This window comes from Hippichthys cyanospilos, chromosome 10 (assembly GCF_059441005.1).
Source record: "Hippichthys cyanospilos isolate Australia breed blue-spotted pipefish chromosome 10, RoL_Hcya_1.0, whole genome shotgun sequence".
NCBI classification, from domain to species: Eukaryota; Metazoa; Chordata; class Actinopteri; order Syngnathiformes; family Syngnathidae; genus Hippichthys; species Hippichthys cyanospilos.
In genome coordinates this window covers 16,122,501-16,146,747 of record NC_142378.1, presented here as the reverse complement: position 1 = coordinate 16,146,747, position 24,247 = coordinate 16,122,501, and the positions used below count along the sequence as shown (strand labels likewise).

General features: G+C 40.7%; 2 protein-coding genes across 6 annotated transcripts in view; both read right to left on the bottom strand.

The window, feature by feature from the left end:
• eps15l1a (epidermal growth factor receptor pathway substrate 15-like 1a) overlaps positions 1–17,060 on the bottom strand; it is a 31,339-nt gene extending 14,279 nt beyond the window's left edge. For 2 of the 5 annotated variants that reach the window (XM_088425456.1, XM_088425451.1), the window contains exons 1-19: positions 16,985–17,060; positions 14,548–14,589; positions 14,356–14,445; positions 12,659–12,706; positions 12,480–12,575; positions 11,026–11,082; positions 10,841–10,966; positions 10,657–10,716; positions 9,062–9,304; positions 8,842–8,999; positions 8,364–8,520; positions 7,664–7,726; positions 7,451–7,471; positions 6,180–6,265; positions 4,661–4,693; positions 4,344–4,416; positions 4,099–4,260; positions 1,994–2,191; positions 408–593 (exon numbers count right to left, since the gene is read on the bottom strand). In XM_088425456.1, coding sequence (XP_088281582.1) covers positions 408–593; positions 1,994–2,191; positions 4,099–4,260; positions 4,344–4,416; positions 4,661–4,693; positions 6,180–6,265; positions 7,451–7,471; positions 7,664–7,726; positions 8,364–8,520; positions 8,842–8,999; positions 9,062–9,304; positions 10,657–10,716; positions 10,841–10,966; positions 11,026–11,082; positions 12,480–12,575; positions 12,659–12,706; positions 14,356–14,445; positions 14,548–14,589; positions 16,985–17,011 — 1,926 coding nt within the window. In that variant the 5' untranslated portion in view covers positions 17,012–17,060. The remainder of the gene's footprint in view (positions 1–407; positions 594–1,993; positions 2,192–4,098; positions 4,261–4,343; positions 4,417–4,660; positions 4,694–6,179; positions 6,266–7,450; positions 7,472–7,663; positions 7,727–8,363; positions 8,521–8,841; positions 9,000–9,061; positions 9,305–10,656; positions 10,717–10,840; positions 10,967–11,025; positions 11,083–12,479; positions 12,576–12,658; positions 12,707–14,355; positions 14,446–14,547; positions 14,590–16,984) is intronic. The other 3 variants (XM_088425454.1, XM_088425452.1, XM_088425455.1) reach the window with 3 other exon arrangements.
• Positions 17,061–18,400: 1,340 nt separating this feature from the next.
• Positions 18,401–24,247, bottom strand: part of rad23ab (RAD23 homolog A, nucleotide excision repair protein b) — a 14,862-nt gene continuing 9,015 nt past the window's right edge. Inside the window, exons 7-10 of the mRNA XM_088425354.1 lie at positions 22,144–22,252; positions 21,722–21,882; positions 21,485–21,652; positions 18,401–20,063 (exon numbers count right to left, since the gene is read on the bottom strand). Of these exons, the coding sequence (XP_088281480.1) occupies positions 19,950–20,063; positions 21,485–21,652; positions 21,722–21,882; positions 22,144–22,252 (552 nt within the window). The 3' untranslated portion in view covers positions 18,401–19,949. The remainder of the gene's footprint in view (positions 20,064–21,484; positions 21,653–21,721; positions 21,883–22,143; positions 22,253–24,247) is intronic.

Here is a 24,247-nt window from a genome sequence, read left to right as displayed (position 1 = left end):
TCCATTCGCGTCTCCATCACAATGTGTGTGACTTTGAAGAAGCACAGCTCTCGGGCACGCCTACAAGACACGTGATAGGCTCCCAGCGCGACCATGGGAGTTGGGGCAAGAGTAGACAACTCCTGCCCTGCCCTCCTGTCATCGGGTGACGTTACTTCGTCAATTAACTGACAATCAATGATGAAATTAATCAATAATTAATTACATTGTTTAGAGTGCTTGTTTAAGCATCCAGTCGTGAAGCCCTAGTCCACGGACTGATTGTCACATTGGAACAAATTAGTACAACATTGTCCTCAGTTTTTTTGGCGGTCGGCAATTCTTTTACAAATCTGTAGAACTCAATTAGAAACAGATGTCTTCGGTTTACATGGTCTTTAGACAGATAGTGTGAGCACTTTTGCTACCTCTGGCTGCGAGGCTGTCCCAATGGAGGGGAAGGCTCCATTCTCCCTGTCGTTGAAGCCCTCGCTCATGTCGGCCAGATTGGTCATGCTTCCTCTGTGGGTGCCATTCAGCGTGCTGTTGTACTGTTCGATGCTTTTGGACACTTCCTGCTGGCTGTCTTGGATCTGGGACAACTTACTGCGTGCCTACAGAATACATGCAGGTCATAATCATGGCTCAGATTGCAAATGTCACATGATCAAACACAGAAAACCTGCCGTTACCCTAACCTTGAGCACATGTGATATAATTTTCAGTCGGCAGCTAGTGTACTTTTAAAGGGATTAAGTGTACATGAAAAATAAAGTTATAAACTAATTCTGAACAAATATGAACTTTTTACTGCTTACAACGTCTATATAAATTCAGGACCTCTTAACGGAAGCAAATCAAGGCTAAAATTTACTTATTTATTTTCTACTGCAGAGTAGTTTTGTGAATCAATTATTTAATTTGAAGAGATTTTATTTCTATATTAGTGTGGAGTATTTAGTTTAGCATTCAGTGTCTGTAAGTGCACAGTCCTGTATTCCTTACGTAATACACTCTTTAGGGGTTCAGCCATTTGGGAGGGGTGCCGGAATGTCCAGGGAGGTAAAGTGTAGGGCACTCACAATGCACTTGGAAAAGTAGTGTGCATTGATGGTCACCCCCAGAGCTTAATAGACCACAATGCATTGCAAGCAGTAAAAAGTCTGCTGGTCTACTGTGGTGCAAACATGAAGTGATACAGTAGCTAAATACAAAGAAAGCAAAGGAAATAAAATTGTTTTTAAATAAATGTTTTTATTTTTACAACATATTTTCATAGAGCTGAATGAGCTTGTTTTTATGACAGGTGGGGCGGTTACATGAAATGCAATGTAGAGAATTTGACCTGGTTGTCAAATCACCAAACAGAATGGTGGAATCACTTTTTAGTGCTATATATAGGACGACTCTAAATAGTGAATTAGGGGCTATTTCAATTGATGGCTAATTCAAGCCATAAATTTTACAATTAGTCCTCTTTTTTGTATTAAGCAAAACTGATGAAAACAAAATGACCTACTTGTGAGCAATTTAGAAAAAAATACATTGTGCAGAATTTAAAAGGTCAATACTGAGGACTCTATCAAGAAAAAAAAAACATGTAATATTACTGATATTATAAATAATTCATAGTGTAGTCATTTACTTTTCAACTCCTCCTGGCTGACAAAGAGTTCATTTCCAGTTAATTTAAGCATGTATAATGTTCTCTCGATAGTCCAAACTCTTATTAATTTGCTTGCTGTTTTGCCATGCAAAGTGGGGTATTCCAGCCAGACGTTTGTAGAAAGTGCATTTCATTCCCAGGTCAGATTTGGGGGCAGGGGGAATCTGAATTGTATTGCTCATATTGTATGAAAAAAATCTAAGACGTCATAAATTGGCGAAATGATAACAAATAAAAGAATAAATAAACTAAGCTGCAGTGTGTTTAAAGCGTGTTCTGGCGTGAATGCCATAATTTAAACATGTGTAGGACAGCCTCTGCTGACCAAAGAGAGGAATTACAATTCACCTGGTTGATCTCATCTTGCGTGGCCTTCAGTGACTTGATGATGGTCTCCAGTTGGATCTTGCCAGCGGCAAGACTCTGCTCCAATTGGTCCTCCTCCTGCTGTAGCCGGCCCAGGTCGGCTTTGGCCCGGCTCAGTTCCTCCTCCTGGTTCAGCAGGTCGGACTCCTGAGAGTGAATCTGACTCTGCAGTGTTGAAATCTGCGAGAAACATCACATGTTGAAGCAAGGAAATAGAAAGTCATTGTACGTTCAGCCCTATGTTGAACAGTGAGTGCCAACTAGATGAGCTAAAAAATATAACTTGTTCATAAAACATTTTGAAGCTTGATTTTCCCGATATTAACTCATACTTCACCAGGATTGGTAACCTTAGGTTTAACCAATCATTACATTTGTTCATTAAGTGCCAGTGATGGCTATAGAAGTCGAATATTAATTTTTAATTACAGTGGCAATGAATGAGTTAGCTGGCAGTGATTAAATAAACTCATTCACTGTCATTGACAGCGACATAGTAAAACATCTATTTTAAATTGGCAGACAAGGAATAACATAGGTTTAATAAAAAGTTGTATAAGGGAAAAAGTGCTTGTAATGTGACAGTTACTTTTTAAGGCAAGTGGTCATCAAAGTAACTATAATAAGGTACTTTTCAAAACAAGTAATCAGGAAAATAAAGTAACTTTTTCAAGGTATCTTGGGCAAAACTGATCATGATATACAATCTCTTGAAGCAGAAGAATAAATCTGACGTGATGTCGTGCAAAGCCCTCTGCTACACTGCAAAAATTTGAATAAAGAAAATCAAGGCTGATTGTTGAGATTACTACACTAACTACAGCCAAAAGTCCAGTAAGAGCCCATACAGCGACCCCCACCCACGGTGGTGATCAAAGACTTCCAACTGCTGAGCTATGTGTGCCAAATCTAGATGCTAATCGAAAAATCATGCAGGTGATTTAAAAATAAGTCAATGTTGGAAGGATCGGATGGTATCGCTGTAATATGGTGTCTAAAAACAGCAACGTGTCACTTTCAACACCGTCATTTGTTGGTTCAAATGATGACAATGCTGCAAGACTTTTTGAAATGCTCCGAAGGCTGACCACCAGTTAGAAAAATTTATCAAACTATATTTCAGGGAGGTGGCTATCAGGGCATAGATATTGCATTCACTTTTGAGTGACTGCCATGTTGAACAGAGAACCCTGCAAATGTCTCTTATAATCTCGATATGAAACGACATATGCGATTTATGTCATTGATGCATGTATGTTTGTAAACTGCATAAAATCAGTAAAGAATTACTGAAATGACTTAAAAGCAGGTTGATTAGCAGCGTCCGCTTCACATGCGGAGGTCATTGGTTCGATTTGGGCTTCGGCATTACTGTGTGGTGTTTGCGTGTTTTCCCCGTGCCTGTGTGGGTCTTCTCTCGATACTCTGTTTTTTTTTCTCACATTCGCATATCATACATTGTAGATATATTGAACACTCTAAATTACCCTTAGGTGTGTTTGGGAGTGCGAATGGTCATTTGTCTCTGTGTGTCCTGCGAGTGGCTGGCAACCAGTTCAGGACGTACCCCACCTGTTGCCCACTGGGATAGGCGCCAGCAAGCCCTTGACCCTTGTGAGTACAAGTGGTTAAGAAGCTGGATGGATGGATGGATGGATATTAAGCAAAGTTTGGCCATTTCAGTTTGGGTATTTCTATGCCAGAAAGGAGATGAAATTGCACAGGTTAGCTCAGCGCTAGATAGCAGCTTGATGACAAGTGTAAGGTTTTGAAATTGGTCCAGGAGGATAAGCAGCACTCCGGTCTAATTAGGAGATGGTTAAATTGTGTCAAAATTTAAATGTCACCAAATGTAATTCTAATAGCTTGCTCAATTTTCAAACACTTCATGACGCTAACTATTTAGTTGGTGCCAAAAAAGCGCAATGAATAGAAAGTTTTTGTTGTTGTTGGCATCCTGTATTTACAGTAGGCATGCTTTTTGATTTTAAATTATTGTAAAATATTTTGTATTTTTTTTTTTTTAATTAAATAGAGATCCAACTAAATGTTCTGAATATCAATCTATTGCTTGCTTGGACGCTCACCATCTGAGACTCCTCTTGACACTTGAGGCGGACCTCGTTCAGCATGTCCTCCAGTTTGTGCTTCTGCTGGTCCATTTCCTCCAGGCGGTCCTGGGCATCCTGTTTCTGTGCCTCAAGCTCCTGAAGGCAAGCTGCCTCGCGGTCTAGGTCATTCTGCATCTCCTGAAAACACAAGACGACTATGATGAAATTATGTTTGGCCAATGTTCGACAGTGTGGGGATCAGGTATGAAAGGAGAGATTACCTGCACCTCTGCACTCTTGTGCTTGATGGCTTCTTCCGCCTCCCTGATGTCCTGCTCCAGCGTGTACTTCTCCCTAGCACATACATGCATAGAAACATAAAAATAAAATATAAAAACAACCATACACTGGGCTGAATTTGCATGAGAATCTACTCAGACTATGATGATAGTCTGAGTAGATTTGAAACCCAATGTCTCATGACAGCCAATCTATTTAAATGACAAACATGATCATTTACATTAAAATGTGTCAAACATTTGCATGTGTGCGTGTGTGAATGACAGTCCAGGTCCATTGGGTGACTTGTGCAATTTACCTGAGCGCATTCCACTGGGTAAAGGCAAGAGTGCTGACGCAGCATTACGGAGAGAATAAGCGATAAGCAAAAAAAGACACACACATTTAAGTTGTGTGTGCATGTGAGAGTATGTGTGTATTATGGTATGTATGGTGGGGAAGGTGACAGACGCACATGAGGAAGCAGCATGATGATGAGGGAGGAAAAGCAACTTTTTTTCTTATACTCTTTGCATTATTATCCTTAGGATGTGCAATAGTAATTGTGCAAAAGTTGCTGACTTGACACTCTTGACAGATAAAATTTGTAACTGTAATTATTAGACTACACATACAGTAAAACTCCTCAACAACGAAACATGCATGTGCAAAAATCCCCCCCCCCCAGTGTGAAAAAAAATCCATGCATTGAAGTCTTTCCCTTCTTTTTTTTCTGCATAATACGTAATGTTTTTTTCTGCATTTGCCTTGCATTGAAATACACTACGGCGAAAACAAGCATGCAGCAAAAGTGTAGTTTGGTTTATGCTTGACGCGCCGGCACGTGTTTGGCAGCACTTTATACTTGGGGCGGCTTCCCCCGCAGTCAGTCGATATTGTCCCAGTACTATAAGTGGCAGTAAATGTAGTTTACAGCATAAGAACAACAATACTCTATGAAAAAGGTAAAGAATCCTGGTAAATTCAAATGAACTAAATCCCTCTACACATTTTCTAACAGTCCTCATCTCTCTACAACGTGGTGCTTGCTAGGAGTTGTTTACAGTATTTAGGTTACGGTAGTCCTTTTCAGACAAATCATAAAGGTCTGGCAAACTACCATGAGCGATCGTTCAGCTCGCATGTTTTCCGCTCCTAAAGAAATTCCGGAAGTTACGCGTTACGGAAAATCTGGCCAGTGTGGACTCCACGCACAGGGGTGTGATATCCGAAATAATGTCATTTTGATGCGTGGAGCCACGCGGAGGTCGCGGACATGTCAAGCTTAAACCAAGTTTAACACTTGAAGATAGGATAAAGGTAATAAATATGAAAGATGGGTGAGGCAAAGTGAAAGACAGTATGCAACAAATTGATGTAAATATGAAAATGAATGCTTATTGTATGTAGATTTGTCGATTTTTTTCAACGTTTGATGGTTTTGTTTTTAACTTCAGTAAGATTGTAGATTACACATCACGTTTTTTTTTTTATGTTTCCGTCCCAGACATAGATTAGCTTGAGTGAAAAGTCCCCTGTTCTGAAAAATTTCTGGCTGCAAACATGATTTCGTTATGGAGGAGGTCTACTGTAGTTAGAATTTATCCATTCTTTCAACTATTTGTATTTAAGTTATGCTTTTTTTGTGAGAAAACCACACACACACCACTCACTGGTTTTTTAACAACACTGAATAAATCTAACTGAAAGAGGTTTCGGAAGGAATTTAGGTTGGATGTTGCTAGTGTCTGTTAAAAGCAAAACAATGCTTTAAAATCTGCATTTCATATTCATGACACATGAAAAGCTTCTAGTGTAATCACATCCCATTCTGTTACCTCTGCAGCTGAGTGATTTCCTGGCTGATGTCATCCAGCTCCTTGATACCCGTAAACTCGCCCGACCCCACTGAACTGGAGCTGTCCTGCACATTCGGGGGAGGAGGAAAACACACAACAAGGAGGTGTCAGTGCAGCATGCGTAAAGGAAGTCGACTGGGCCAAGGCAGGGAAGCAACATGGAAGGAAATTTCCAGAAAGATGACAAGGACAGAGAGTCAGACAAGTGGGCAGGTGAAGGATTGGAGGGATGTCACCATCCATGCCGGAGCACCAAGATGGAAGTACACTTTGGGGGCGTGGAAGAACCACAGAAATGGTCTTGACTTGAGTGGATTTCATTTGGAGAGTGGATTATTTCTATTGCTTTTGGTTCATTCTTTTGTGCGAGGCGGAGGGCCGATGGCATTAATGACTGTATATGTCATAGGAGACACGTGGCGTATCAAACACTTTTTGTTTCATTCTATGGTTTATTTCCCATTGTGTGCCCACTTTATTTCTACTGTGCACAAGTGGAAACGTCTCATTATTGTATTGACAAATCTGTGCATTTAGCAAAACATGTGACTGGTGGAGCTCTATGGCAGGGGATGCATAGGTCAATAGAAATATTAGATTACACTGTTTCTCATTCAACACAAGATGTCTTCAACAGATATGAATGATGACCGTAATTCATGTTGAGGCTTATTTCATATTTACCCATCCTATATTGTATACAAAGGCGTATATATAGATTAATGATAAACATGTAAAAGTACTTAAACTTTGACTGAAGACCCCAGCCATAAAGAAAAGAACATTTTAGCAAGTTCATTTTACACTATGATTTAAGTCATGTTAGGCTAGTTGTCGCTGCATACACAGGAAGACTGCCAACCTGTTTTACGGTTGATTGAGCACATGTACCAGTATTTGCTGAGGAACTTTACTTTTGTGAATTATTCAGTAATATTTATTTCTATTATGTAGGCAACATCTTGTTACAGAATTTGTTTGACATGTCCAAGTTCTGTGCGCAATCCTGGAGGGCACAATTTTTCCAAATAGAGCACATGCAAGCCAAGTATACCAGAATTTCAAGTAGGTTTAAGCTCGGTTCAAATGGGAATGTGACATGGTCGAGACCTTATCCAAAGGTTAGACCGTCACTTGAATGAGTTAAACGGTGGGGGGGGGGATAGAAATGTTGCGCAAATGCTTCCAGCCTTTCGGGACTTGAAAGCATTGGCGAGTGGAGGCCCTGAAAGTCCAATTAGATTACCTACCCACAACTTGAACATTATAGCCTGAGGAGTAGGAAGAGGAGGGGAGAGCAGAGAAGTTAGTAGCAACAGAGGTTGCCCCCCCCCCACCTCATATTTAAAAAAAAAAAAAAAAAAAAAAAAAAAACACCACTCGGAACACTGGCTAATGCTAATGTTTACATGTCCTCCTAACATGGTAGGAACACATGAGCAAAAAGACAATAAAGCACTTACCCTCCTCATCTCTGATAGCGCCGCCATCTCGGATCCCACTGGTGTCATGTAGCCTGACATGCTCTGATCACAAATTCAAATAACATGTATTATTATTTTTTTTGGTTTATTCGTTTTATCTTTCACAACAAAGCACCATTGCACTGCGGGCTTTGTTTATCCAAAGTATCAACACACAATGTCAATCAACCAAAGGCGGGGGGACACAGATGTTTCACTGAAGGCAGCACAGAGTAAATTGTAAGGGCAACATCATCCATATTGTTTAGCTTGAATAAATATGCACTTTTCTTTTTTCCCCATATAGTGTTATGAGCTGGGCAAATGTAATAGTCATATACCGAATGCTGCAAGGTTGTGAAAAATGGGCAACAGGTCAAAACTTGGGATTGCACTGAACTTAAGCGATACTGTAGTTGTTTAGTAACTGTTAGCTTTACTCAGCCTCGCACTGCTGGAAAATGGATTGTTTTCTATTAAGCTAAATTTTCAGAGATACCAAGTAATTTTCATTTAAGGAAGAGAATAAAATTTGAAAGTTGCCACACTCATACTATCGGCTTTTTCTTTGTCAATCGATGACACCAAGACGAAACAGTTGCCTGTTTAGGAAGTTTTGGATTTCCTTTCAATTTTTCTGAATGTAGCCCTCAGTGGAAATCTTTGGACACCCCTGACATGGTGTGTTGCCGTGACCTACAGCAACAGGAGTTCCCCTCTCCGAAGGTGGAATCATATCCGCCGTAAGTGCCTGAGGGGGATCCACACCCTTGCTAACTTTCTGCTGAATGAGATGCATTGCGAGGGCGAACTGCTCCCTGGTCAACTTGCCCATCTGTCTGGTGTCGGCCAGAGCCCTGCAGGGTTCGGAAAGGAGAGTGTAGCTGAAAAGAGGAGGAAGCTAACAGTTGAGATCTCACTGAGCTTACCAACCATACTGTGTGTGAGGATGCCCTGACAAAGAGTTCAGAGTGCTGAGGATATTGTGAAGACATTTTAAAGGACCAAAATCGTTCTTTAAATTGTGATGTTGATTGTGCCATCTTGTTAATTTTCTTGACTATAGTTTTAATTTGGGCCACCACTCCAAAGGCTTATTGTCAGACGCTGTCAAGGTATCACTGTACTTGAATGGAAGAGGACACAAAGAGCTGTTGGCTTATGGTAAGCTAACCTACCATATATGGGCAAGGACGCCTTGAGAAAGTCCCGACTGCATGAAGATGTCCTTCACTTCAAGCCCGCTCACAAAACCATCCATGTCGGCGTCCGTCTTCAGGAAAATGTCATCATAGCGGCCGCGGTCTGACACTGGAACCGCCCAGTTGACGGAATGCTGGAAAGCCCACAGCCCAATGAGACTTTTGGACTGATCTTAAGAGAATTCCAATCACGTACCTGTCCAGACTTGAGAGTATGTTTGGGGGACAAGCTGCCTGTGCTGTTCAAAGAGTTCATGCTGCCGTGGGATGGTGTGGAGCGTAAAGAGTCTTTGGGCGGTGGCGGGCTGGCTGGCAGCGGGGGCGCGACACCCATCACCGAGCCCAGGCTTTTCTTCCTCTTGGATGGGGGAATGAGCGCAGTGGGTAGGTGGACTGGAACAGGCTCTTTCTCTAAGGCGCGGTACACCAGGTGCATGGCCTGTTATGGAGATTTTGATGTCAATGCATAACGTTCGGAGGTATTAGCAAAAACAATCTATTTGTAGTTGTGTCATTCTGTGTAGTAGATATAGTTCAAATTTGAAATAAATGGGTGGGGGTGCGGTGGAGGTGGGGGGGGGGGGGGGTGGTCAAAGAGATTCTTGAAAGCCCCCACCATTAACGAAATTATATCACTGATAGTTCAATAAAGACAGGTTTGACAGAAGGACACCTAAAACAGGTACTGAAGGGCCATTTCAGCCAAGGGCTTAAAGGGGGGTCAGTAAGCACCGAGGTAGATCACATTTGAAAACATAATGTGCAGTGGTCTGAAACAGACCCCTCCCAAGCATGTGGCACCCCACCAAATCGTCATCGATCCTAGCATGTCAGATAAAAATAGGTGGAACATAAAACTTCAGGGTGGAAGAAGAGTGACTCTTATCCAACCGTGATGTCCATACCGTCATTTGCACAACACGTCATAATTTTGAAGTTAGTATATAGAAACAGAGAACAAAAGCCCCTGGCATTAAGAATGGTACACCCGACAGACTCTGAGCAATAGGTCAGCAATGAGTAGGGCCCCTCAGCAGTCAAACAAACAAGTGGAGGTGATGAGTTCAGATACCAAACCCCACCCCCCTGCTGGGACAACAGATCCAATCATTAGAGAGAGACCACAGCCTGGTGAAGCATAGACAGGATAGCAGGGGAACCACGTGTACGCAGGCCAAAAATGGCCACAGTCAGCAGTGCGTGGCCCTCCTGAATGCCCATACAGCTGCCCAACCTATAAAACTGCCTTCTTTGGTGACTACCTTCTGGCAGGCCAGCACTACAACTAGTAGGATGCCCGCTGGCAAAAAGGTCGGGCAATGCCAAAATGCCACAACAAAGCGGCACTGATGGGACACTCTTAAGTTCAGAACTTAATCCTGTATACATGGGTCAAAGTGGACATCACCCAGGATTTAGAAGCAAGAGCAGCCCAGTAACTGAGCTGCCTAGGAAAAAAGTAGCAAAGCACTGGCCCAAGGCTTCAATCGCTGCCCTTTGAGTCCCTAAAGGAATGAAGTGCAGGAGTATATGTTTGTATGTGTACGATATGTACTGTATATAGTTCTTGTGTGGACACCTCCAGAATTTCTCTTTATTGCTGCTGTTAGTAACATGCAGTATTATGGAGAGATTGCCAGTAAAACCTAATTGGCCTCCTAGGATGAATAAAATATTCTGCATTTGAATTTGAATCAGTCTAGGGGCAATCTTCTCTCCATTGCCATGTGACGAGTAATAAAGTGATATCCAATAAAAAAAAGTTTGCAAATTTTGTTGAAGATGGCTTACCACGGCAAACTCATCTCTGTCGAGGTGTCCGTCTTTATCAATGTCGCTCAGGTCCCAAACCTGTCGGCAGTGGAAAAAAAGGAGTAAAAGATTGATGAGATGCTTGGATCGACATATTCATTTAAGACTAGACAAACGGATGATGACAAAATGCTGCAAACGAAAACATAAGTTGAGTGCAAACCTTCCCAAGGACATCCAGAGGTAGCTTGGAATTGATGAGGACAGGTCGGACCTTCTCTCCAGACAAAAGGCCGTTGACTGGCGACAAGCTTTCAAAAATGCCGTCAAATTTGTTTTTCTCTTCCGGCTGAAACAAATGTTGCTTTTTAATTCAAGTAATAAAACGTGTAATGTATATTTCCATACCCTGACGGCCCAGTGAGCTTCAGTAGAGGTGTTCAGAGAAGGGCTGCTGCTGTCCTTCTGGAAACACATCATCAGACAACATTTGTACAAACAACTGCATTTTATTTATCACACAATTACAAGTAATGCTTGAGCCTGAGCAGCAGCTGCTGCGAGATTCCTGTTGTTTATGTATAATTTATTAGTCACTGCAATTACCGTAATCATATTTTTGAGGGCCTAAATTGGTATTTTATTACACACACCTCAGTCTATGTACATCATATTAGGCTTATTTAACAACTTGATCTTTAAATCAGGAGATTATTTATTTATTAGATCACCTGGCAATTCAATTTTGTAGAGCCAAGGTATCTATTTTCCACAAGAAAAATGCCATTGGCTATCAGCATATTTAAAACAACAACAACAACAGCATATAATCATTAATTGTGATAGTTTCTGGAAATATTACAGAACATTTTTTCATCGTCAAGGGCCTAGCGGTGATTCACCGTAACAGCAATAACGGGTAAACGAGTAAAATAATGATGACAGGCTGATTACAGTTTAGACGAACAGGTGGCCCGGCTGCTTAAGAATTATAGACCCATAAAATTTACTAACACCACCATTCCCTTTGCAGTTTTTGTAACACACCTAAAAGGCAAACATCCACACTTGTGATTTGTCTGCTTGTAATCAGGGTCCCTTTAAAGCAGGGGTGTCAAACTCATTTTTAGTATGGGCCACATTGTAGTTCTAGTTTCTGTCAGAGGGCCAGTATGACTGTGAAGTCAAATCTTTTTTAAATGCTTTTGTAAAACACGAACCAAGTTTTGAAATCAGAGGCCGGCAAAAACTGATTGTGAATTAAAAAAATGCTTGTATTTTCTCCACAGATTTTTAAAAGTTAAAGACAACTTGAAAATGTGCTATTTTAGCCAGAAACTTGAAGTCAAATCAGCATTTTGCGGGCCACAAAAAATGATGTGGAGGGCCGGATCTGGCCCCCGGGGCTTGAGTTTGACACATGTGCTTTAAAGAGTCGGTAAACTTTCAAACCCTTGCACTGACATCTCTGGATTCTGAGTCAAGCAATATAATTGTCAAAAGATCTGTGGAAAAAGGTAATTGAACAGCATAAAAAAGGCATATAAGAAGATAATGAAAGTACTGAAAACGCCAATCTACATGATCAATCTTAAACTAAGAAGTGGACAAGAGATTAGATTAAAAAAAAAAATTAAAAAATGAAATGATGAGGTTGACCAAAAAATTCCTGCCATAATGGCCAAGAACATTTTTAGGATGCCAAGAAAAATGTTTTTGTCTTTAATTATTGCGCCAATTAATTGGTAATTGTGTTTTTGTCTGTCAACAATCAACTATCAATAGTCGGGCCCTTTAATTAGTATTTTTTTTTTTAATGAGAGTCTTTTCTAAAAGGAGGACTTGATGGGTCGACTACTTACAAATTTGGGCGGCGGCACGCTGAGGTTGAGGCTGGACACGCTGACATCATGGCCGCTCTGTGCACATGATACCAAACGCAGCGCCATATAAAAACCCTTTTGGAGGAAGAGAGGTAAGAAAAGATGTGAACTGTGATGTTGTAATCACTTTTAGTTCTACCTAAGGAGGTGTTTTCTACCTGCTTGTCCAAATAGCCTTTGCCATCTGGATCAGCCAGATCCCAAATCTGGGAGGGGGAAAAATGTACATTAAATATTATAATCCTCATATACAGACATGAAAAATAAACTATGAATCATGGGCTGCTAATTAATCATAGCAAAGATTGACCATATTAAATACTTGTGTAGTCAAAAGAAAAGTTTGTCAAAATTTGACTCAAAACGGCTGCATCGAATTAAAACATATCAGACTTTCTGTTCAATTTCAAGCAGGTGGTTCTTGCTAACTTCCCAAGGAGTGCGACAGAACGTCTTTTGGGGAAAGCTTGCACAGTACAAGTGGTGTTCTCTTTCTAAATCCAAACAAATTACAGCACAGTATACGCTTGCAAAAATTGGACATTCTTCAGAAATATTGGAGGCTTCAAAACTGTATAGTCATAATCCACACAAAAAAGTATTAAATTACAATCAATCGATACACCAGGACACCAGCATGAGAAGCATCCTTTCCTGCTGTATATGTTTCCTCTGGGAGGACGCTAATGGGTTTTGCTGTCATTTCCTGCAGGTCAACATTGAGCATTTTACCGCTTCTGACCCTTTGGGAAAATCGCACTCAGCTCAGCAACAGCGCTCTTTTCACACCCTCCCGTTACAGCTTTTAACGTAGAATCAGGGGTCCAAAGTAAGTGTGAAATGTAACTACCTCTTAAGCAATTAAAAACATAAAGCCGCAATGATTTTGTGTTCACTATCGCCGGATTGTGTCTCAACTAGAGGATAGCAGTGGAGTGGATTTTCAATCCCATCCTATCCTATTCCAATCCCACACAAATAATTCCGTCCAATCCCATCCGGAACAAGTGTAAAAACAAACCAAAAATCCTGTTCGGGCCAGTATTGCTGAAAATAACTCTCATCCTGTGATGCTTCCGTTCTGAATGACTTCCATTCCCATATCGCTCCCAGTTTTCCTTCCATATGCTGTGTGGATTGATGGAAGGAAAAAACACAAATGGTTGCACATCTTTTTTTCATATGCATATTCCTGCTCCTGTCTTCTACCGTACACTTTTCATCATGTATTTCTGTATCCAGTGATTAAAGGTAAAGTTGACTCTTATCCAGCGGGATTGAAGTAGATATGGGCGAGTACTGATCTCAATACTTGAGATCAGTTTTATGGTATTGGTACTCACGATTGCAACTGATACTAGTATAGGTCACTCTCTTGGAGTAGTTTTACCATCATGAACTAGAAATTCCAAATTAGAAATATAGTAAATTGCCATTAGTTTCATGACATTTCAAGGAAATGCTATGTAGGTACAGCTAGGGCTTTCTTTAATTTACCTTTCATTGTTTTTTGAGGGAAAATTTTTGTGTATCAAAAGTACAAGTAGTATCGGTTCTTTGCTTCATAAATACTGTAGAGTTGAGTAGTCATCTTGTTCTCATCCTAATTTGATATTGGTTAAATCTCTTGGAGCAGTTCTTCCATCAGGAATTAGAAATTAGAAATTATAAAAATAGAAAATTGCCCTTAATTTATTGATATCTGCCTGAAAACAGCGCTGTCGAACATCTGTGATCTGAATCAAGATGGTAAATAAAGTAAAATTAACAATGGGTGAAAGGGGCAAACAGCAATTGTGCGGGTTGTACTGAATTTTTGGGCCCAAAAAGATTGTTGGTAACAACACACTTGTACCTTTCCCAGCGTCACATCTGGAAGTCCTGACTTTTTTAAGAAGACGGCAGCTTCTGTTGGTCCCACTCTCCCCGTGTTGCCCGGATCCACCTTGAGTACACACACACATGCATGACTACAGCCTTACATAATTGATGTCACAATTAGCAAGCTATACTAAAATGTTGAGCTAGCGTCTAGTCACAATCTTACCTGTCTGTAAAAATTCTCAAACACGGGGCTCCCGCTCGTCAACTGTGAAAGACAGGAAAGTACTATTATTTTCAAAATGGACTTATATTTCTCTAAAATGGTACAGGACAGGTAACAGAGCTGTGTAATGTGGACAAAATTTATTGATATTCTTTCCAGGTATCTCCATATTGATGTGATAACAATACGTTTAAAAAAAAAAAAAAAAGTGCCAGACATTTTCTGGCCCTCCTTTACCCTAATAAGTGCAACTAAATAATAAACTAATTAAATAAATACAGAGATTGAATGCCCAGACCAGAGGTATCAAACTCATCTAAGCTTGCCGGTTGCATGGAAGAAAGTCTATTTCAAAGTGGGCCAGGCCAATAAAATCATGGTATATATAACTTTAAAACATTAACTTCAAATTCATTACCCTTTTTTAATATTAAACAGTACAAGTGCAACTTGCACTTATTAATCGTGAAATATTAACAGTACTATTAATCATAAAACATAAAACAAGTTTTTCAGTTTAGTTAAAAAACAAAAATCAACTCATTTTTGTACTTTGTACAAAATCATCGTATGGGCTGGATTAAGCCCAATTGTGGGCCAAAACCAGGCCGCGACCCATACGTTGGATACCACTGGCCAAGACACATAATTGTGTTCGCTGTGAAATCTAAGCAAATTATGCACAAGGTGGTGAGTTTCTGTTAAAATCAGCATACATTATTCTTGTCTAAGTATTTTCGACATTATTTATTTTTTAATAAATAAATCTTTAAATGATGGGTGTTGGCTTTATCACTTAAATTAAAATTGATTTAAAACATAACCATCCAGAATGACTGATGAAAATCAAGATTATGTTTTGGCCATATCGCCCAGCTCTAATCAACCAGTGTGTTGTTTAGTCCAGAACTGTCAATGCATGTGTTATGTGGCTTAACACACTATGCAGCTTTAGTGCTAAGTCCTGCCACAAAGGGAACAATGCTTCCATGCCAGAATTGGACGGGACCATTGCAAAAAAACAAAAAACAAAACAGTTGATCACCTACAATGTGATGATGTGTGGACTCCAGAAACCTAAACTGTGTCAACCTGGATCATGTTTTGAGGCTTCCATACAATCTGTTGCATTGTAACACTTAAAAAAATAATCCACATATATAATGTGTCAATCAATGAAGACATGCATTCATACAGAAATTGACTGGATGATAACCATGAGCAAAGTTACAGATAGGCAAGACTCGCTGAGGTTTGGACCGCTCATATTTGTTTTTTAATCACATGTGAGCTTCACATGCAATACAAGCATGGCAAGTACACATGACTATCGTCCTAATTTCGATGTTAATATCATGTTCATATCTAGACAACGCTGCGTTAACTATATATTGCCCAGCCCGAGAAGATAGGGCGCTCAGGGAATTGATGCGATATTTGTCATGCATTATTGACCAAACTTAGGTAATGCAACACCTGTTAAAAACCCCAATATTAAAAAAAATATCATGCAGGATTTTGGAGTGTATGTATTATTCAATATTACATGGCTTGTGTGAGTGTTTTTTTAAACACAACCTGAAACCTCTAATATATTAAATCAAGCACGGTCATTGTCCCTACCAATAAATGGTGATGATGTCACTTAGTGTGTGTTCGCTCTATGGATGAGGAACCATAATCACCGGAGATAGCAAATGCGTGGGTTTTGAAACACTTAACCACCCTGGCAGGTGTGACAATTGGAGTAGATTTTCAACCTTACTACTGGTAGAAGTGTGGGGTGCTGTAAATGACGTGTTCGTTGGTAAAGGATGCACTAAGTGAGTAAATGCGAACTAAGTTCAACACGACGTGAATGACATCCTAATTGAATTGCAGCTAGCTTCACGCTAGCAAAATTAAGTCAAACACACTTGCAAAACATTTGCTACGGATGACGACGAATGAATCCGGAGGCAGGGTGCAGGTCTGTCCTGCTGTTTCCCCGCAAAGGTAGCGTTGTCGCCGGCCTGATGAAGTTCAGCATCAATTTATCACCGCCTGCAGATTAGCTTGCTAGGTTCCGACGGTGCTAAGCAGCTAGCGGCGGCGGCAGGCCAGGTCATTGGAGTATGCTTCGAGGACTCGGCTCGCCGGGGACACGCCCGGACATTAGACCCGTGGCCAGTACCATTGGTGTTCGGTTAAAAGGGCGGCGTTTTAGGCGTTGAGCTGGCCGCCGCGTGTCGGTCGGCGGCGACTAAGGAGCCCGCTACGTAACGGGACCGCCGCTGACGCACTGGGCCTGGCTCGACAGGTTGAGTGAGCCGATTTTACTCTCATTTGGCGACGCTACGGCAGGCGTCAGTGAAGCGGATGTGGTGGTGGAATCCTAAGCGAACGCGCGGTTGGGTGGACGTGAAAAAGTATCGTGGAAAAGGGCTGCATCCTTTACCTGGCTGAGAGATGTGAGCGCTGCCATCTTCCCTGTTGCTGCGGGAACGCTCCCTCCCTCCCCAATGCAGCCGGGAAACTGCGACCCCCGGTGGACAGCGTGTGCCTCGCTGCTCAGGAGTGACATTCAATTTCAACTGTACTCACAGACGTACAATTTAATAATGGGTGGGCCGTGGACGATTGTCGTGTCGTTCGACGAACCAGTGAAGGAGTCAAACCCTTATTAGAAAAATGCAGGAGAAATATAACTTTAGGACCGTGGTTTTTCCACACGCTGGAAATGTTCACATTATTGTACTATGTCGTAGTTTATGAAACTAATGCTCGTCCGAGCCAATCAGCGGCGTCGATATCCTGACGTTATCCCTCTTGACCAATGAGAAGCGCTGTACTAATTGTGAAGGTCACAAAAAATTAAAGATATAAAACATGCAATTCAGCGGATTCATTGACATGCAAAAATGTTGTTGAACAGTAAATTTGTGAGACGTTTATTGCGATAACGCAGTACCGTTTGAAAGCCAAATGCGGGTTTTCTTTCGTGCCATTTACATTAGCGCCTCCCCCCTTTTTTTTCGTCTTAACATATTTTAGTTGAGATTGATTCATAATGACGCCGAGACGAAATGCCCCGAGGCATTGAACCTCTCGATTCAAAAGGTTTGAGAAAGGGTTCAATACGCCAAGCTTCATCTACACACAAAGGCATCTACTGGCAAAGTAGTGTCTGTTAAGGCATTTGTTGAGATAAATTATCTAAATAGGTACTGTATGTGGATAAAGATTTTCAAAGTATTCGGTGTGCATATACTCAAGTGTGTGATATAGCTTGGTTGGCTGGTGTTTTCATGTCACAATGGGATTGCAGGAAGAAAAAAAGTGAAAGGGTTTGTGGAACTTGGAACAGGCTGTTGAAAATGCTTGTGTAACTAGGGCAAATATGTCTAGAACGGGAATATTTTATCATTTTTTAAATTCAGAAAGAAAACCTTTTGAACAGATTTGAACTACAATTGAGTTGAGATTTTTACACAACCCAAACAAACAAAACTAATATGCTTAAAATAAAAGTTACTGAAATAATATTAAAATACTCTTAGTGTTACATTTGTTTTACTTTGTTCAGAATGATCAAATCAAATTGTTGACATGAGGAATATCCTCCTCTCGGTAGCTCCTTCCTTCTGTTTCCAAACTTTCCAAACACGCAAATGACCAGGGGAGTCCACAAAATCCCCTATTTTGAATGCTTCCCCTGAAAGTTTTAAAATGTTCCCTCGCCATTTGGCACTTCACTTTTTGTGGCTTCAGCGCTCCCCGTTTATTTTTGTTTTTTGAGACCTCACTTTACAGCAGCGCCTACCTGATTTCCTGCAATTTATATATTCAAACACAATTGCAGTAAGAAGGAAAATTGAAGTCATCTCTGTTTTTATTGATTTGATACAATGCTTCAAAGTAAGCATTCAAGGCCATCGTCCACAAAACAAGTCAACTAAACATCTATAACTTGAAAGAACACTCTACAAACAAATCTTTCATACTTTCTCGTTTGCTAGAAGAAAATGATAACAAACAAGGCGCATGGAAGACGATTGAGTTGGCCTTTCATCACGTACACACCCATACCCACACACATGCACACCGAAATTCCCTTTAATCTTCATAAAACATTCAATTTTTTTGAACCGGTGATCATTCAAAATGGTAACAGATGAGCTACACAGGAAAAAAAAAAAACAAAAACTATTTAACACAGTGAAGTCAAGATATCCAGAGTATTACGTTTTCACTAAAAAAAAATGACTTACCAAAAAAACAAAAAACAATGAATTGCAAAATCTTTTTCTGATGACAATTCGCAAAATGGCTGCCCCCTGAGATGGGTAAAAACAGGTGACCTTTTCTGCTCATCAATTAATATTCCACAAATGAAATATTAATCAGAATGTTGTATTTAGACTACTCAGTGCGTATAGAACATGATATTGTAAAGAAAATTTGACTTGGCTTCCCCTTTATGTTTTCATGAAAAATGTGACTTGAGTGTGTGAGGTTAAAACATTTTTCTTGACTAGAGTAAAACTTTACTTCAGTAAAGATAAAAGAAAAAATATTACTTTGTTTTAAACATGCATGTTTTTATTTCAGAAAAAAATACATTTTAAAAAATTTGTTTCAAAGTAAAAAAAAAAGTTATTTGGAGAGTTTCCTCAGCATTACATCAGTCTTGAAGAAAAAGTGACTATTTTCACAAAATAGTGCCATTTTTTTTGGGGGGGTGGTTATTAATTCATGAAACATTCCTCATAAAATAAAATTGTGAACTTATTTCATAATATTTTGACTTGATGTTGATTTGATATTGACTGATTCTGTTCTCCTCTAACATTGCTTAGCTCAAAAATAGAGAAGTCTTTTGAATGACAATTTCCTCAATTGTTTTTGAAAAAAACAAAACAAAAAAAAACAGGTTGATCTCCCAAAATCATTAATTTTTTTTCTCCAAAGGATGTGTAATGTCATATTTTTTTCTTTTTGCATGTGGCACTAGTGTAAAGTGCAGAAGAATGTGAATTTGTATTTGTGGACTAAACAGGAGGGTCTTGCTGACATCTGACATTTTCCATCACCTTCAGGGAAAAAAAAATGTGATTCCACACCCACAGAGCCCCCTCCCCCAAAGAAGTCTGAAGTGAACCTCATCCTCCTCATCCAAACCTTGGACCTAACAATATCCAACCAGTGTGATCGTGGATGACAAAGGAGCATGGAAATGAAACCATGAAAGATTACATTTATTCAGCATTTGCATCAAACGACTGCTATGCCGGGGCTCCACACGCAAAAACTAACCAAAGCTTTATGGAGCGACAATGTGATGGCACTTTCAATGTACTTGATCCTAATGTGCAACGCGGTTGGGTTTGGGGGTGGAGCTTGGGTGCAGTACAAACCAAAAACTATTCGTCATCCCAGGCTTGCTGCAGCAGGAAATTGGCAGCCAAGTTTTCATTCTTCTCGCAGGCAAAATATGCTTGGATGACCAAACCCTCGGGGAAGCCCAATGCTTTTAACTGAAACAAAATCAAGCAAAAAGGCTTACATACATGCATAGAAACTAGGTGGACAAAAATATTGAGACTGAAATATCATCTGTTGGAGCCTTTTGAGCAAAATCCAATTTTTATAGCCTATGTACCGTATGTTCCAGACTATAAATTGCGCCGGATTATAAAATGCACCAACAAAAATTTAACTTCAGAGAACTTGTGAGAACTTTTCGTTCTCACACGCACAAGCCGCACTGGACTATAAGCCGCAGGTTGTAACATCAGATATCTTTGCAAAAATATGGTACATGGAAATTTAAAATAATGTTGTTTTATTTGTAACTGCCTGGTTACAGTAATATCATGCCTTCAACACAGACGGAACATGCCTGCATGGTTAGAAATAAGAGCAACGCCAACATGTTTTCAACATAACATTGACACACTTGGATTGTTAGAATACTGTACCAACACAATAGTGGCATGCTTGGTTGCATTGTATTTTTTTACTGTGAGACTGCCCCTAGTGGCTAGTAAAAAAAATGCACATAAGCTGAACTGGACTATTTATCGCTGGATCTTAACCATGAGAAAAAAGTAGCGGCTTATAGCCCAAAATTAACGGCAGTCATTTTTATTACCAAGTAATGTTTCTATGACAAAATGTTTCGATTTACAGGGGGAAAAAGCGGCTTCTTTAATCAGATGACAAGACTCGCTACACTTTTGCGGCCAATTAGATCATCAAAATTGAGGCTCTAGGTTCACATCTTCAAATAAATGTACTTGACCTGTGTGTGAACTATAAATGGCCCAGTGGTTACTGAGGTATAGTATCTGGCGATATTGAAATGGCTGTCATACAGGAGTCAGAGTATTTTCACTCTGTTAAATTTAAGGAGTGAATTAAATAGTAAAAGGGGATGGTTTTTGTCGTGCTGTTTTGTGCAGTGCCAGGACCGTGTCCCACTTGCTCCACGCAAGAGTTTCATTTGCTCCATGCGAGTGAGAGAGACAAAATACACCCCGTTTTCCCTTCATTGCCTTCGCCTTTTCCACTAACATTATTGTTGTTTTGCTTTTTTCCAACCTGCTACCGCCTTTTCGAGCACAGAATTGTGACGTTTCTCACTTGTTATTTGCAAGTTGGATAAATGCGAGCTGGCCGTTCAGAGTGAAGTCGCAAGTCAGAAGATTGGGTACATATCAGATTTAGTACCACGTACCCAAGTGGCCTGGATCACATTTGATCGGAATCGAAAATCGAATCTGTGTCATTCACACTGCCATTAAAATATCAGACACGGGTTGGATATGGGCAAAAAAAATGGAATTGAGTCACTTAAGGCTGCAGTGTTAACCTAGTCATAAGAATCCAGTGTCCCAATGCTTTTGTCCATTTCCAACTTCAATTTTTCTTCTTCAGACCAGAAAGCTTTACTGACCCTCTCTATGGCCTCCTTCTCCTGCGGCGTCACCTGGATATAGTTGGCACGGGATGGCGCCCGCGGCTCGTCGCCGCCGCCCCCACCACCACCACCACTGCCGCCAGTGCCACCACTTTGAGGCTCGTTGAGCATCTGGACAAATCGTTCCTGATGCTGTGTGATTTGCTGCGTGGCAACAAACAAGAAGGCGTTAGATGAGGCAAGCGCATTAGGGGGCACGCCGGGCGCTCCCACCTGCAGGAGCTGAGGGTTGTCTCGGCCCAACTGCTGAAGCAGGGCTGGTAGCAGGGCCGGGTTACGCTGGATGATCTGACGCATCTGCTGAAACTGAGGCTGGTTCCTCAGGAACTCCAGAGGGTTCTGCGTGGACGGAGTGACGCTGCCTGATGATGGGCCTAACAAAGAAGAAAGAAAACAATGTTCTGAATGTGGCCACAAAACTTGTCAATTTAATAGGCAAAGCGACGCCGTAACGTTTTTGTAGCTGATCGTTCCTTAAGCCAAGAGTAGCCCTTTAGTGAGTAAATATGCTGTCTTCCTGACAGAATGTTTGTGATTACATGGCACATAGGCCTGTATAAGGCCAAATACTGTATTTACAAAGAATTGTGGGACATTAAACAACAAAATGAGCCACGTGCTGTTTTGCCACTTACGGTTGGCATCCGCGGGCGGCGTTTGCATAGTGGGAGCCGGTGTGGTAGGGGGGTTTGATGGAGCCTCCCCAAGAGCTGGGGCGTCACCAGCCTCGGCAACAGGAAGACCCTGCATCAAAAAAAATTCAAACGTTAACATGGACAACAATCCTGAACAATTCATTGCCGTGATTTTGTAGGTTTCTACCAATGTTTGCTAAATTGAAATACCAATCCATGTTGTTATTGCATGCATGTATCATTAGTCATTTATCTTTTCAGTGAAAATAATTGTGTAATTGTTTTTTGTTTTGTATTATAAATTATAAGATTGTATAGTTATATAACATTTTTTTGACAATGTTGTATATTTTTAATTGGATTTACACTTAAAACAAGTATACAGTGGGCCCCCGGGTTACGAACTTAATCCGTTCAGCGGCTACGCTCGTATCTCGAAATGCTCGTATAGCGGGCAATCCAAACCCATGTTAATTCGTGAATGCGTGCAACGCGCACAGAAGCCTTAGGTAAAAACAATATATTAATATTGAGTGACATAATCTACTGTACAATTGCATTAAATAACAAATACAAAGGAAAAATGATTTTTACCTTTGGAAAGACGTGACTTGAGCTGAGATAAGCAGAGGGGAGCAGAGACGAAAGCTTAAAATCAACACGGTGAAGCAGATATGCTATTGGTCTTACAGTGTCACAGTAACTTTTTCAGTCAGGGTTTTCTCTTCTTCCTTCCATCCCAACCAGCTGTGCCATCAAGCTAGATAAAGGCGTTCGGCCAATAGCATATCGGCACTTCTGTGATTGACGTGTGACGTCGGCCAATAGCATCTCCGTGAGTGAGACCGGGTGACCTTAATCGACCAATAGCATATTGGCGTCTCCTTGACTGACTGATACTTATTGGCACGTTTTTTTTAAACGGTTGGAATGAATTGACATCTTATTGATTAAAACACATTTAAACTTGTGACGATTCTTTGTCCTGCAATCGGCACACTTAATTTCAAGTCAGCTGTTTTTCCCGACGTGAATTGAGCTGGGTGGTGGCGGAGGGGAAGGTTTGCATGTGTTATATTAACAAGGCACCACACTTATAGATTGTTCGAGCATCAGTTTACTGTTCGGTTCAGCTCAAAGTATTGCAACAATGGCGCTGCCCCAAAGCATGTTGGGAGGTTGCTCGATTGACATGACTTGCAATTATGTCAAGCATCTACTGGATGGTACTATAATACCACCCGTATCAGAGAGCAGACCTACGCTCGGACACAGCGCGCGACGCACATATGCTATTGGTCTTACAGTGTTACAATAACTCTTTCAGTCAGGGTGCAAATCACGGAGATACTAAAACATCATCCTCTTATTTCTTCCTTTACCGCTGCTAGTAATTTTAGAAGCTATGTCTAACAGATAAAGTTTGCAAAGTCTTCAAAACATTCCGTTTTTCACTCATTTTGTCTCCTTCCTTCCAACCTGTCCCATCAAGCTAGATAAAGGCGTTCGGCCAATAGCATATCGGCAATTCTGTGATTGACGTGTAACGCCGGCCAATAGCATCTCCGTGAGTGAGACCGGGTGACCTTAATCGACCAATAGCATATTGGTGTCTCCTTGACTGACTGATAATTATTCGCACTTTTTTTTTTTAAACGGTTGGAATGTATTGACAATTAATTTAAAAAAAAACACACATTTAAACCAATGACAATTCTTTGTCCTGCAATCGGCACATTTAATTTCATGTCAGCTGTTTTTCCCTTTAGCTGTACAAACACTACACTTATATGGTAATATATTTAGACACCGTGAGTGAGACAGTCAGTGTGACATTGTAAGAGCAATAGCGTTTACGTTACCGCCACAAGTATGTACTAATGATTTAAAATGACGCAACTGCTGAATTTGTTGACGCAGTTAAGCGAGAACTTTCCACACACTCAATGGCTAGAATGTCGGAATGCTCGTAAGGCGAGAGGTTTGTTCGTAAGCGGAGGACAAAAATCTCCCTGATCCACGCTCGTAAGGCGAATTGTTCGTAAATCAGGGTGCTCGTAAGCCGGGGGCCGACTGTACATACAAAATTAGAATACAGCCACTG